The sequence below is a fragment of the Rhinatrema bivittatum genome, chromosome 12, assembly GCF_901001135.1.
Source record: "Rhinatrema bivittatum chromosome 12, aRhiBiv1.1, whole genome shotgun sequence".
In the NCBI taxonomy this organism is placed as follows: domain Eukaryota; kingdom Metazoa; phylum Chordata; class Amphibia; order Gymnophiona; family Rhinatrematidae; genus Rhinatrema; species Rhinatrema bivittatum.
The window spans coordinates 10,707,042-10,723,141 of NC_042626.1; the positions used below are offsets into that span (position 1 = coordinate 10,707,042).

Consider the following 16,100-nt stretch of genomic DNA (forward strand, 5'->3'; position numbering starts at 1 on the left):
GTGCAAAAACATGCATCTTTAGTAATGTTGTAGCCAAGGCTTTTGTATGCCTTCAGGAGGATTTTTAACAACTCCTTGTAGTCTGCCTTGTTCCAGAGAAGATTTGTTACCACTATCTAGAAGGCTCTCCACACCATCTTTTCCTTGCCACGCAATGCTCGGTTAAATGTAACATCTCAAAGACGTTCACGAATCTGAGGGCCAACAAAGACACCTTCCTTTAACTTAGCTTCACTTAACCTTGGAAATTAACCATCAAGGAAGGCTGCTTTAGTTTTGTCCATGGCCTGGACAGTTCTTCATCAGACCCAGCTTGATGTGCAAGGGCAGTGGTTAAACCTTCCTGGTTTAATATGAGATCTTTTCCCTTCTTAACTCGCTTATCCTTTGAAATTCCCAATCAAATGTGGTATATACTGATGAGAGAAGTAATGGTGGCGGGGGCCACTTGGCAACTGTGATCATAACATGATCAAATTGAACTAATGAATGGAAAGGGGACAATATGTAAATTTACAGCTCTAAGACTAAACTTTCAAAAGGGAAGCTTTCATAAAATAAGGAAAATAGTTAGAAAAAAACAAAAGGTGCAGCTGCAAAGGTTAAAAGTGTTGAAAAGGCATCTACATTGTTGAAAAATACCACCTTAGAAGTGCAGTCCAGATCTATTCCACGCATTAAAAAAAAAAGGGAGAAGGAAGGCCAAATGATTAAAGTTAAAAAGTGTGGTTGAAAGGCTATTTTAGCCAAAAAAGAGTCCTTCAAAAATGTAAAGAGGGGATCCATCTGAAGAAAACAGGAAAAAGCATAAGCATTGTCAAGTTAAATAAGACAGGCTAAGAAAGAATGTGAAATGAAATTGGCTGTAGAGGCAAAAACTCAAAACCTTTTTTTAAATATATGTGAAGCAGGAAACCTGCAAGGGAGTCAGTAGGACCGTTAGATGATCAAGGGATTAAAGGGTCTCTTAGGAAAGATAAGGTCATTGTGGAAAGACAATTAATTCTTTGCTTCAGTGTTTATTAAGGAGGATGTTGGGGACGTATTGATTCTGGAGACTGTTTGAGGGTGGTGATTCAGATGAAATGAGGCAAATCTCTGCGAACCTAGAAGATGTAGTAGGCCAGACTGACAAACTAAAAAAAGAGTAGTAAATCACCTGAACCAGATGGTATACACTTCAGAGTTCTGAAAGAACTTAAAAATGAAATTTCAAATTAGTAAAAATTTGTAACCTATCATTAAAACTGGCCATTGTACCTGAAGACTGGAGAGTCACCAATGTAACCCAGATATTTAAAAAGGGCTCCAGGGATGATACAAGAAACTATAGACGGGCAAGGAAAAATAGTGGAAACTATTCTAAAGAACAAAATCACAGAACGTATAGAAAGACATGGTTTAATGAAACACAGCCAGCATGGATTTACCCAAGGGAAATTTTGTCTCACAAACATACTACATTTTTGAAGGGGTTAGACATCTGGATAAAGATGAACCAATAGATGTTGTGTATGTGGATTTTCAGAGGCATCTGACAAAGTCCCTCATGAGAAGCATTAAAAATCATAGGATAGGGGGAGGATCCAAGATGGCTTCTTGACCGGACGCATATTCAAACGCTCCTGCAATTTAGTCTTACCTTTGAATTTTTTTCCTCTAAAATGCCTCATAAAAGAAAGGGGAAAGTGAGGGTCTATCCACCCGAGCCCTCACTTCCCGCAGGACAGCGTATAATTTCGCAATATGCATTCCCCATATCACAAGCTGGGGCAACGAGCCTCGCTAGCGGATCGGGAGGAGGAGTCCCTTCTCCGCTTGGGGAGATATCGCTGACCCCGCCGAATGCAATCTCTTCGAGCGCAGCTGGGCCTGTAGAGTCGCCGGTGAGAAGCGTCACAGGAGAGACTATCGAGTGGACAGCTGGGAAGCGTCTCGAAGTGGGAGAGGCTCCCCGACTCCTCGATTTCACCGGAGGCTGTAGTATGGAGAGAGGAGAAGAGAGGAAACCTCGCAGATACCAACCTTGCTGACAGGAGGAAGAGAGGTAACGGGTAACCTAATAAGAAACCCCACTGAGATAAAAAGACCGGCAGTAATTACAATGGAGTCCCTTTGGGACCTGATTGTGGGGTTGACGAAGGCATTTAATGAACAAACCCAGAAAACAGAGGAAATCTCCCAAAAAATGGACTCTGTTGAAAATCTATTTCATCTGAAGGGTGAGGAACAAATACAAGCATTACAGCAGGTTAAAGAGGAACTGAAACAAGTGTCTGATGTTAACGCCATTTGTGTGAGAGATCAGGCTATTTCGATGCGACAGCTGGAATCTGTTGAGAATTACCTGAGACAACTTAACCTTAGGGTTTTGAATTTTCCCAAAGTAGTGGGTGAGATACCACTGCTAACGTTCAAAAGATACCTGAAAGAAATTCTGCAGATTCCGGCATGAACAAATACCAGCTGTTAAAAAGATTTTGTACTTAAAGCAAAGAGAGCCAGATACAGATATCCCCTGTCGGGGATATGGGAAATTTTGATAATCTATCTGAATATCTGGAAAGCTCTGGGCTTGAGGTTGTTGAGAGATGTGTCCTCTGTCTCTTTATTTTCAGAATTTGATAGAGCCCTTATTATGAAATATTACTTTAAGGCTATTAATGTTACTTGCTTGGGTGGATTAATCCGTATATTTCCTGATTTGTCCAGGGTTACACAGTTACGCAGGAAATCCTTTTTACTAATGCGCCCTGAAGTAGTAACTTTAGGGGCAAGTTTCTTATTGCGCTACCCCGCTAGGTATGTAATAAAGTACTCTGGGAATACCTATGTATTTTATAATCCTGAGCAATTAAGGGGGTTCTTAGATGCCAGAAGGGAAACCCCAGCAATCTAAAAGATCTGGACCGCGTATTAAAATAATTAGATATGGATATTGTCACAGGAGTTCTGTTAAATTGATTTCTTCTAATACTCCTCTTTTTTCCTTTTCCTCCCCTCAAATATTTCTTAGAATAAATGAGGATAAATAATTCTGCATATAAGGTGGTGTTGTAACTGCTATTATCAATGTAAATTAATAATAGTTTTCTTTTCTTGTAATTCCTCTTGATTTCAAAGCAAAGGATTCTTTGTTTATATTTGTAAAAGCGATAAATAAAAAATTAAAAAAAAAATCATAGGATAAGAGGCAATGTCCTTTAGTGGATTGCAAACAGGTTAAAAGACAGGAAACAGTAAAATTAAATGGTCAATTTTCTCAGTGGATAAAAGGTAAACAGTGGAGTTCCTCAGGGATCTGTACTTGGACCAGTGCTTTTCAATATATTTATAAATGATCTGGAAAGGGATACAGTGAGGTGATTCAAATTTTGCAGATGACAATTATTCAGAGTAGTTAAATCACAAGCAGATTGTGATAAATTGCAGGGGGACCTTGCGAGACTGGAAGATTGGGCATCCAAATGGCAGATGGAATTTAATGTAGACAAGTGCAAGTTGATGCATATAGGGAAAAATAACCCTTGCTGTGTTGCATGATGTTGGGTTCCATATTAGGAGCTACCACCCAGGAAAAGATCTAGGCACCATAGTGGATAATACATTGAAATCGCCGCTTAGTGTGCTGCGGCGGTAAATAAGCAATGTTAGGAAATATTGGAAAGGGAATGGTGAATAAAACTGAGAATGTCATAATGCTTATTGCTCCATTAAGACTGCACCTTGAGTATTGTGTGCAACTCTGGTCACCACATCTCAAAAAAAAAAGATATAGTTGCACAAGAGAAGGTACAGTGAAGGGAGACCAAGTGATAAAGGGGATGGAATGGCTCCCCTAAGAGGAAAGGCTAGAGAGGGGAGAGGGGATATGAAGTTAATAAGTAGCACATTTAAAACACATCAGAGAAAATTCTCATTCAATGCACAATTAAGTTCTGGACTTCATTGCTAGAGGATGTGGTTAGGGAAGTTACTATAGCTGGGTTTAAAGAAAAAGGGTTTAGATAAGTTCCTGGAGGAGAAGTCCATAAACTGCTATTAAACAAGTTGACTTAAGGAACAGCCACTGCTATTACTTGCATTAGCAGCATGGAATCTATTTAATGTTTGGATCCTTGCCAGGTGATTGTAACTTGGATTGGCCACTGTTGGAAACGCAGGATGTTGGGTTTGATGGACTCTCGGTCTGACCCAGTATGGCAACTTATGTTCTTATATATGGTCATCTGATAGTCAAGAGAAACTACATATCAAAGCATGACAGTCAGTCTTAGCTCTAGTCCTCGAGGGCCAATAAAGGGTCTGATTTTCAGGACAACTTCTATGAATATTCAGAGATATTTGCATACATACGGTCTATGAACCAGTTTAATTAGCATAAATTTGGGTTATCTTGAAAACCAGACCTGTTTGTGTTTGAGGCTTAGAATTCAGAACATCTACTATAGACAATCAGCTGAAAATTTATAACAATCACAAGTGGAAAACTATTTAGAAAACTTGGGCACCAGCCAGAGAAATATTTTTCTTTGTCACCATTTTATGCTTTCCAACATACAGAATGTTGGAAAGAATTATATAAAAGGGATTGATGTCTGTCAGCATAACAGCTCTCCAAAAAAGGGATGAAGAGTCACCAAGACAATGTGACTCTCATACTAGTTCAAAAACTAGAAACACTGGGTCACTATTTTCAGAGAATTGAGCATCCAAAAAAATCTCCATTGCTTTCTATGGGAAACTGTTAGAATAAATGAGCAGCTCTCCATCTTTCCCCAAACTCAGGCAGGGAGACCAGGAAGATAACTAAAGCAACAAGGATGTCACAAAAACTATTCCCAAAGTAAACACACCCAACTGCTCCCAGAACACCCATAGAGAAAATAAATGATGCAGCTTCTCAATTCATCCTTCCGCACACACTCACACCCACTGAGAAAATAAATGACATAGCTTTTTAATGTTCTCCCCCACATATCCAACTTTCTCTCAACACAGTCCATACATATTCTCTCCTACCCTCACCCCACAAAACCCATATTTATTTATTTAACCTTTTTTATATACAGAGACTTTAGTTAATTACTTCAAGCCGGTTTACATGATTCTTATAAAACATGGATAGATAAAACATTCTTCAAACAGTTAAAATTGGTACCAAAATTGCCACCTATTATACATTGCCCAAACTAAACAATCATAGAACAGAACACTCAATCAATTACAGGTTACAAAAATATTCAATCTTGATAAAGCAATTTGCCTATATCATGTTTCAAACATTATCTTAGACTAATTCCATTAAAATATACTTAAAATTAAAAACCAAATTAAAATAATCATAAAATAATCCTAACATAAAATAAGTAAGTAAGTGAATAGGGAGAGGAATTATACTGTGAATTTAGCCAGTTTGCATATAAACGTGCTCAAACAACCACGTCTTCAAAAAAGCTTTGCATGTGCTTATATTTGTCTCCAGTCTGATATCAAGTGGGAGAGCATTCCAGTGAGCTGGTCCTGCCAAGGAAAGAGCTCTCTCTAACCGAAGTCAGGTGAGCTAATTTAGGTGAAGGGATAGATACTAAGGCCTTTCCTGAGGACCTTAAATTTCCTTGTGGGGTGTGTATATGCAAAGATGCGTTAAGCCAACCTGAATTATTGCCATAGATGGATTTTTTAATTAATGTCAAGCTTTTATATAAAATGCGAGATTGGACAGGTAACCAATGAAGTTCTATCAATAATGGCGTAACATGGTCCACAAATCATACTCCCCCCTTCCCCCCCCCCCCCCCCCCAATCTATGCTGAAAAGCACTCTTAATTTCATGGCTCTGCAGGGGGCCAGTGCAAGGGTAGTAGATGCCCCCCCCCCAAGTTCCCAGGGCATTCCTCTGGAAGTGAAGCCAGCTCATGGCAATACTGCAACTATCACAGTGGGAGAGAGCCAGCACAGCAAGGGAGACAGAAGCAACTGCAGCAAGCAAATCAGAAACATCCAGCTGCTGCAGCAAGGCTCAGGCCCCTGAAAGCTGTGGCCCTCCACCTCTGCAGGTGCTCTCTACTTGTTTTTTTAGTTTTCTTTTGTGTGTTTTTATTTAGGGCTTTTACTTTTCCATTTTTAGGATTTTGGCTTTGCTCTTTTTCCAGATCTTCATTATCTTTTCTCATTTTTGTGTGTTTTTGTCTGGTATTAGATTTTTTTTTTCCTCCCACTTTTGCAGACATGGTGAAATCCAGCCCCTGCAGCAACTGCTCCAGGGACCAAGCCAGAACAGGTGCCAGATACCAATTTTCAGGTGCCAGCCCTCCTGATTCCTGGGAATTTTCTACTAGACAACACAATAATTTGCACTTTGTTTTTCCATGAATTTCCATTACATGATTATTACGGTATCTACTAAAATTTAAAATTGAGTATCTTAAGTGGAACATGAAAATTATTTTCCTCTCTCTCACTTCAAGCTTCTGATAATTTAGTAGCTTGGGACTCTGAATAAGAACCTTTAGGCCATGTGGGGTTTCATCTGCTTCACCCCATTTAAAGAAATCAGATGTGAATTGGTAAGGCAGAGAAAATTAAGCTGCTTTACCATTTATCTCCCAAAAAACTCTGAACCAGCAGGGTAGGGAGAGAATAACCCAAGAGGTAAAAAGAAAGGGATGACTAGCGAGCAGCAGGATTTTAAAGGGTCCTAGTAAACTGCGAGGTAGTGTGTTTGTCAGAGTCAGGTTGTTATTCTAACTGAGGATTAATAACCATCAGGATTTTGTGAAAAAGAAATCTATGACCCTAAAAATTGGATTCAATCTATGAGCACGCTGCCCTGTATCCCATTCCACTGCTGTCCCTTTAGTATAGGAGATGGGACTGCAAAATGCCCAAACATGCTCACATCTTTACAATTCAATGACAAATACAACTAGAAAATATTTCTACCATATTTTGCCAGATGTGAGAACTATTTAGCAGTATTATCCATCAGACTGCCTGCTCATCTTGAAATATTCAGTATCCCTTGTCATGTAAATTTTGAGAATCACAAACTTCAAATCAGTACCTAAACTTCCAACTGGCCTGGCATTCTTTAGAAGAATATTTGAGAATGACTTGATTACATGAGTTAGCCTCACACTAGACAGGTATAGCATCATCTGATGAAATGAAACCAACAATTTTTTTGTAACCTTTCAAGCTCCTCCTGTCCTCCTTCCTCTCAGACATCACTTCCACACCAAAAACAGGCAAACCGACTTCCATAAAGGTCCTTATATATGGAAGAAACGTTACAGCATAGACCATGAGAATGCTTACTAACCACACTGCTGCATGATTAGGATACAAAGGGCTGGTGGGCCTAGCCTGGTGTCAGATTAGCAGAAAGGGGATTATCAGGCAAAACGTAACATGACAAGCCACTGTCAGGTGGGTTAATCGAGTCTGGCAACTATGCATCAAAAGTCCAATTGCCAATGCACTAACAGTGAAAGCATGTACTGACTTCCTGATATCCAGTGAGACATCTATTCTCTCTATCAGAGGCAGCCATAACTGGGTCTTGTGAAGACAGGCAACTAAAATTCTACCCTCACCACTATGGATAGGTCTAGGTGGAGAAAACAGCTGACGACAGGGACAGGGCCCAGGTTCAAGCCAAGTGGGATTTGAACCCAGGGGAACAGGGTTCAAATCCCACTGCCGCTCCTTGCAACCTTGGTCACCCACCCTCCGTTGCTTCAGATACAAGCTCAGCTTGTGAGCCCTCTGGGGACAGGGAAATACCTACAGGACCTGAATGAAATCTGCTTTGAAGTGTCAAAAAGCGGAATAAAAATCAAATAAACTTTCAAGGCTGGGCAGGATACAGCCACTGCAGGCAAGAAAAAAAAAAAAAAAACACAAAACAAGCAAAATATGTGGAAAAGGAAATAAATCTGACAGGGACCTAAGTTTTCTAAATATTTTCACCCTTCAGCATAGCCCCAATAGATCAAGCCTTCACCAATTCTGGCATCTCAATTCTCTAGCTCATAGGCCCCAAAGGCCCAATTTTTTATTCATCTGGTGATGGCAGACTTGTTCTTATTGTTTGGTGCAAGCAGCACAAATAAGCCTTCAGTCTATCTTGAGAATATAAGCACCTTTCTAACTCTACCTTGCACTACGGACACGCCGGAAGAACAATCTGCTTATTTCAATAAAAGGACAAACTAACCTTTGGAACAAGTTCCACCACCATGTCTAGAAAGAACTAAACAACTCCTGCAGGTCACTAAGCCTTCCAGAGTTACTAGGACCTTTCTTAATAAAAACCTCTGGGACAGATGCTAACCCAAAAGACAATGCCATGCACTGAAAATGAACTCCTCCACAAATCAGACGTACTTGAAGTGAGCTTTGACTATTGGCATCCTGGAGACCCCCAGAGAAAACTACCTGTCCTGAACAAGCAGCTGAAAGTCTTCGGCCTCACAAACCTAGCGAATCTCATTAGGTCCAGGGTGATTTGCAAGCTCTCGTACACATCCCTCTTGATAACAGCAATTTCTGCTAGCATCCAGTGCCACAACGTTTTTGTGAGGGATGCAACCTGAACAACCTCTGCCATAGAAGAGCTTTGAATTCCATGCTGCAGACATCCCTCATGACCTGAGTCCTGAGCGGGAAGAGACCACCTGGGGAAAATGTGGGGAAGACTGTCCCCAAAGCTGCTTTTGTCTCCAGAGTACTTCAGGACCTGGATTTTTTCAGCTTGTCACATGCTTGCCACCCCTGCACTTGTTAGGGATACCACTATGGAACTTCAAAAATACTTTACTAACGCCTTGTGAGCTAGATGGTCTAATGCCCTCTTACCTGGGGTCTTGCTAGGGAGAAAAGGAGCCTCAGCATAATCCTTCATGTCATCCAGCTCACCCCAGACACCTCTCTCATAGAGAAGACAAACATCCTAGAAAGAAAAGCCAGCTGTCCACTGTCTCAACCATTGCCTTGCTTGGCTGTGATCCCAAGATCATGGGCAGCATCTGAAAGATACTTTGCAACCAGCAAGATCAGAGCCAACAGCAGATTAATTTCTATTTATTAGTCCATTTTCTAATGGCTCTAGACATGCAAATTGAGCACACTGCCATCTGCATGATGGAACCACCCATCATGAGCTGCATCCATCCTCCCATCCAAGCTATCTGTCAAGAGATGCAGATTCCACAACCAGGACACAGAAACCAGAGAATGAACTGCCCATCTTACAGGCTGTGCTCTATCTTTACATAAGAGCTTCATGAGCTTAAAGCACACCTTAGGGAAATATCCTCTCATCAGAGTGGTATCAGCTTTTGTTCACAATGTCCTCTACCACAAGATGAAGAGGAAAGGCCTTCTATCCTACCATGGAAATTCCAGGATTATAATTTGTCCATTATTAGCATGTCTGCCTCACACATACCAAAGAAAAAAAAAAAGTCTAGATCTTCTGAATTTTCATCTTTCTACTCATATTTGGAACTTGAAACTCAAGTACTGAAGAGACTTGGCGGCCCAGATTGCTTTAATCCTCTCTCAAACTCCTGGATAGTTCTAGAGTGTGCACTCTTGATTAAATTCAGGTTTGTTTTAAATTTCAAGGCAAAGAATGTTTAAGGCTGTAGACCCATCAATCCTAACCCTGCCAGTCGTAAACCCTCGGTGCCTGCTGGGTGGAACCTTCTCACAGAGTCCAACTGATCACATCCATCAGAAACACAAATGGTCTTTGGAGCTGCTGAGCCAGTCTCTACCTCCTGGCATCCAAGACTTGCTGAGTCCTAAAATTCTGTCTTTCCCACTCAAGCAGCAGGCCAACTGGAGGGTGGCAATATCCATCCCATAACCGCCTGACCCGAGGAATCTGCAATCACAGCCTTCTTTACTGTCCTTAGACTTGATATAGAAGATTCTTACCCAGAAGGAAACAAAATCCTTCCCTCTGCCCAAGAGGGAAAATGGAATTTGAAGAAACAACCCATAGTACAAGGGGAAAAAAAAAAAGTTGGCCACAAGCCTGTTTTTCAGGTCAAACGGTGGTAGCCCAGTACCCGCAGAGCTGGAAATACACAGTATAGGAAAATCCAAAATGGCTGCTAACATAGCAGAGAAGCTAGTAGCCAGTACCTTATGCTCAGTCTGACAGGATGAGCTACTCCCTGGCCAAAACTGCCGATCTCCTGCAGAGCAAAAGAAAGGGCAGCTGCTTTGGTAGCTGAGAAGCCAGCAAATGGACACAATATCAACAAAAGGAGGGGCGGGGAGAGAGCACTGGGGAAGGCATCTTCTCCACTGGAGAACAACTAGACTGGCACAGGAAAGGGAGAGAAGCACTGGGAGCTGCAAGAGCAAAAAGGCTGATCTCAGCAGGTAGCATGGTACCCATCTGGTCCGGTCTGGCACGAGGTTCAATAAAAAGGACTATCTTAAATTCTTATTTAAGGCTCCTTCAAATCACACCAGCAGAGAAGTTGTTAGAAACTACTGGAATCTCATTTGGTCACCACACACATTCAGGCGAAAAGAAATGGAGTTAAAATGTAATGTTTGCATACACTTTGAGAAATAAGCTTTGAGGTTGTGGGTACATTAGGCGAGAGCTGAATGAGAATTTTGCAACAAATACAAAATGGTTAGCAGGGTATCATGAGCTACTAACAGTATACAGCCTCATAACGAATTAGAAAAGAGTGAGAATTCAATAGTATCACTATATTAGGATTACTGCATTGCTGAAAAGTATTATGCAGCATTAGTTTAATAAGGGATAGAATGACCTATGTATTAAAATCTCTTGCAATGATTTCATTATGAGAATCTTAATATTGTATGGCTGGTATAATATGCGAAAGTGGAAGTGGTTTTTGGGGGATTTTTTAGTTTTTACAACTGTTGTAAATTGTGGTGCATGCCATTTACAGGCAGCAATTCATAAGTCAATATTTATTTGCAATTTTTATATACCGACATTCATTAGGAAAACATCACATCGGTTTCCATGTAACATAAAGTGGGCTTTACAATGAAACTGATAGGCGAACTGGGTAGAGGGGAAGAGGGGGGAAAAACAAGGGTAATACTGTACAAATTGAAATATATATATATATATATATAAATGTAATATTCTATATCTTTATAAATGGATCTTTATTACTCAAAGTAGTCAGCCCACCAATGTAATGATACAAAAATATGTAAGTAAAAAATTCAATGTTTCAATCATATTCTGGGATTATCATCAGGATAAACAAAAATTAACACATGAATTTCTGCATAGGTTCCACTGTTTATGTTTACCAGGTCTAACCCTAGCAGGTGTGCAAACAGTGCCCCTGCACAGGGCAGCACACTCAGAAGACACAGGGAGAGGGAACAGCAGAAGAGGGAGAGGCCCCATATGAGTGAAATATGTGAGAGAATGATCATGGGCGTGAACCTTATCATTGATAGCTAAAGGCAAGCTACATTCAGGTACAGTAAGTATTTTTTCTGTCCCCAGAGGGTTTATAGTCTAAGCTTTTACCTGAGGTAACAGAAGGTTAAGTGACTTGCAAAGTCACAAGGAGCATCAGTGAGATTTGAACCCTAGGCTTTTACCACTAGGCTAGTTCTCCATGCCATGTATGAGTGACTTTATACATATGGGCAAGTGTGTGCATGAAAGAGATAAGAAAATCTGTGCACTACCCAACTCCATGACAATCTCAGGATGCCCGGACATCAAAAGTTCCCAGATATTGAGGGGTGGAGGACTTTTTTGTTTTTTTAATTCTTAATAATTATTGGGTGTTATTTGATGTGTCTGCTGTTTTGAAATATTTTATTGGTGTTTGGGAAATGTTTAAACTTTGTTTTAGTTTTGCTATTCTGTTTGCTAGCTGTTTTGAGTTATTTATTCCTTTTATTAGTATGTTTTTAATATCATGATTGATTTTTATTTCTTGAGTTTTTTTATGAGGAATAGTGATATTTGGTTTTCCATTGCTGCAATGTCAATTTTTACAGTCTGGACTGCCAGAGAGTTAGAATTTTTGGCAGGGAAGGAAGGTCTGGGACAGAGAGAGACTGTCTGTGAGAGAGAGACTATTTCTATTGTGTGTTGGTTATTGGAAAAGCAAAAGTTAAGCATTAAAATAACCGGAAATGAGGAGCAGCAACATAATTACTCACAAGGTTGCAAAAGCACTAGTAACAACCCTAATGGCTATTTTGGATTACAAGGTGCACTACTCACCTATGGTTTGCAATAACAATTTTTGCTATTTGAATAGCAGTTTAGCTATTTTTGATTGGTCCTTTTTCACTTGCTATTCTAATGTATCAATAGGCTGAAATGTAAATATTGTGCTGTTCAATTTCTCCCCTTCCATCCCAAGTTTATTTTCCTTGTTTTTTGTAACTTTCCCTCTCCCTTTTTCTGATTCACTGTATTTAAAGTTCAAGGTTCTTATTGAAAATATTGTTTTTTACGTTACGTTATGCTTTACACTCCTTGTTATTTGTAAACCGGGTTGATGTGATGCCTATCATGAAACTCGGTATAACAAAAACAATAAATAATAATAATAATAAATAAAAACACAGCTTTTAAAATAAACACTCAATATAATGCCACCTGTAGCATGAGAAAAGGTATTCTTGGCAAGCAACACCACACCAGGAAGCCTACATTTAAAGGAAGCAAAAATCACTAGACAAAATTAACTGAAGAACAAAAATACTTAGAAAAATACATTTTACAATGAATCACCGAAGTTCAGCAAAGGCGGCAGACATTTAAATCCAGATACACAGAAATAGCTTATAAACAATTTTCAGACAGGTCCTAAATCTACATCTTAACACAAAGCACTTTCATTCTGCATTTATATAACTTGCATGGTCCTCTCCATTCAATGTTCTAACAGTCAATCAAATCGTTACCAATCTGCCCTCAGGTGCCATTCCCCCTTTAGGATTTATAGACTATCCATAATTAATATGCATGAAATATATTTACATGCACGTGTATAAACGTCTGTCATGTATATCCATTGTGGATAGGCTAAAAGCGTCAGTGGCTGCAAATACCAGAAGACAGATTTGGAAATCGCGGCAGTAACAGATGTCCTCTTGACTAACACAATTGATCCACAACCCTGTATATAATGTATTTATAATGTATTTATAGTTATACTCCATACTGTACATAGTTCATCACAGTTTACTGTCCGCTTCCTTGCCTTTATCTCCTCTGCAGCCTATGCTATGCCCCCTCCCAATACCCCTGTTCATTGTATTTCCTTTCCTCCTTTTTAGTTCCAATGTAAACCGGCATGATGTTTGCATACTAATGCCGGTATATAAAAACCTTAAATAAATAAATAAATAAATGTAGTTAAGACTGACCAAAGCAATTATCTGCCCAACTGACTTTTGCAAAATTTACCATCACACGTCAACATCATTTGGTACGATTTGTCAAGACATAAGTTTAAAGCAAACTTCTTTTTTAGCCAGACAAATCCAACTGTGCACGCTACTTTGAAGCCTTCCCTGTAACAGTCGCCACAAACGCTTCTGGACCACAAAAATAAAGAAATGTGTAAACAAAAAGCAAACCAATAAGCCTAACTCCTCGCTGTGATCGCAAACAAAGCTGAGTTGCCTACAGCGTTAATGCGGGAAACCGTGAAATCACACGAGCGATGCTTCTTCCCATCGCACCCCCAAATCCAGCCACTCGTCAAGCTCCTCCATTAAATGCAATCCCTCTTCCAGGGGCTTCAATTTTTCATAAAGTTATTTAACGCAATGTTTTCTGGTTGCGGAAATCCCGTTGCCAGAAGCTGCTCAGCTATCTGCTGGCGGAACCGAGAGACTGTATGCAGAGATAAATATATAGCAAGGGGACCCGGGATGGACAGATAGCTATACGGATACGTGTACATGCACAGACACAAAATGTTAAAACTGCTCGCAAACCCCTAGGAAAGGGGGGAGGGGTGGGAAGCGGCGTCTGCGCTTGGAGGAAGGGGGGAGGGGTTCATTGCCTCCCCCTCCCCCCAGCTCTCACTGCTTTAGGTTCTTCCCGGGGGCGGCTCGTGCTCACCTTGCTGGATGTCGCCGTTGCTGCCGCCGGGCATGGGCACGCTGAGCTGGCGCTCGGGCTCGGGCAGGCAGCGGCGGCAGAAGGAGTGCAGGCAGGGCAGCAGCTTGGGCTCCGAGTCGCGGCTCTGCAGGCTCTGCTTACAGACGGCGCACGTATCCAGCAGGTTCACTACCGCCGCCACCACCGCCGCCGCCGGGGCGGACGAGGAGGAGGAGGAGGAGGAGGCGGCGGCCGGGGCGGCGGAGGAGGAGGCCCCGGCCGGCGGCTGGCTCTCCTCGGCCGCTTTCTCCGCGCTCTCCGCCTCCTCGGCCGCCGGCGCCTCGGCCGCTGGGACGCTGCTGCCGCCGCCACCGGCCGAGCTCTCGCACTCCCCACCGCCGCCGCCTTTGTTTTCCGCCATCTTTCTCCTCTTTGAACCCCGAACTGACCGTTTCACGCCACCGCCGAGAGCCGCGCGTACGCCAGGAGAAAAGCCAGCCGCCGGCGTGCCTACGTCAGCGAGACGCCGCGCAGCGTGCGCGCTGCCGGCCCCGCGGCGAGGGGGGGGCGCGCACTCGCGGCAGGAAGAGGACTTGCCTGGCGCGCAGGCGCATCCCCGCCCCCCATACTGGCTCAAAGAGACTGTTTTTTGGGGTTTTTTTTTTACTACATGATGCCAAGTTTTGTTGGCTTTGGATCTACCACCACAGCCAATTCAGAGCTTGCAAGTCTTCTCTTCTTACAAAGATTCAAGTGCACGGTGTGATCCTTTCGGCTCAGATTAGTTGTATGGTTTGGAGGGAATGGGCTGTCACAGGACCATATAGACAACCACTGGCAAAGCAGAAAGATTAAACTTACTATTAACTTTCTTCTAAAAAAAAAAATCCCAATTTCATGGACTAATACGGGGAGGGGAGGCATTTCCAGTCGTTGATTGATTGCCACTAGCCTGTCCAGTTTTCAAGATATTCATACTGAATATGTATAAGATGTATTTGCATACATTGCCTCCACTGCATGCAAATGCATCTCATCCATATTCATTGTGGATATCTTGAAAAGCCCACCAGCTCACACAGCACTTGAGCACTGAGGTTGCCAGCCCTGGATTAGAGCTTCACCTGCTTCTAAAGAAAGTCAGCCTATAAAGGTCCATATAGTCACTGCTACACACTTTTGAAATATTAACAGGTTTAAAGATTCTGCCAGCCACTTTAATAAAAACCAGACATGTTGGCCAAATACCAGCCAAGTCAATGCCTGTTACTTCATCTACTTTACTGTTTCTTTCTGTTCCCTTCGTCTTCATCTCTTGCTGTGTTGCATGTTGCTTCTTTCTTCTTCCCTAAATTTGACCCCTTTTCCTCTCTTTCCCCCCTTTCCTTCCTTGGGGGACACACAAATGGACCTTAGTAGCAGAGGGGGGGAGAAGCCCACTGATTCAGAATAAGATCTGAGTTTCCACAGTAGGCAGCCAAAATTTGGCAGGCTGGGTGGACCAAGTGCTCCTTGTCTGCTGAAATAGATGACGACAGATATGGGCAAATTAGCACATCCAATCTGCCTAGAAATTGTCCAAGCTTTTCTCTTCCACTCTGGTTGCCTCTCTGTTTCCTGTTTTTCTCCACTTCTGTTTCTCACACACTCCTGATCTTTTGTGTGTAATTTGTGCCCTAGTTTAGGAGCTATATAAATGGTGAAATAATTCTAATAATAAAGAGTGACATCACAACTGGATGTATACTCCAAGCTGCCCTTGGGTATTTGGACAGCCCATTGTCTTCCTCTCTCGCCTTCCCCAAAGTCTTGACCATTCTAGGGGGTTCCCTCTCCAATGGTGTTGGCGGCTGTGTGGTGAGCCTACATTCATATGTGGTAGAGATGTAGAGAAGTGCGGCAGTTTTGGGAAGAAATCTGAGATCATTAATATTATTCTGGGGACTAATATCACTCTCTCGCCTCCATTATGTTTGCTGAACCGTTGGGATGAATAAGA

The 16,100-nt window shown here is 41.7% G+C and overlaps 1 protein-coding gene across 4 annotated transcripts in view; it reads right to left on the reverse strand.

Annotated features, from left to right (window-relative positions):
* The window catches only part of TRIM33 (tripartite motif containing 33), a 139,832-nt gene extending 125,218 nt beyond the window's left edge, over positions 1-14,614 (reverse strand). For 3 of the 4 annotated variants that reach the window (XM_029572458.1, XM_029572457.1, XM_029572459.1), the window contains exon 1: positions 14,123-14,614. In XM_029572458.1, the coding sequence (XP_029428318.1) occupies positions 14,123-14,522 (400 nt within the window). In that variant the 5' untranslated portion in view covers positions 14,523-14,614. The remainder of the gene's footprint in view (positions 1-14,122) is intronic. The other variant, XM_029572456.1, reaches the window with a different exon arrangement.
* Between the last annotated feature and the right edge of the window lie 1,486 nt (positions 14,615-16,100).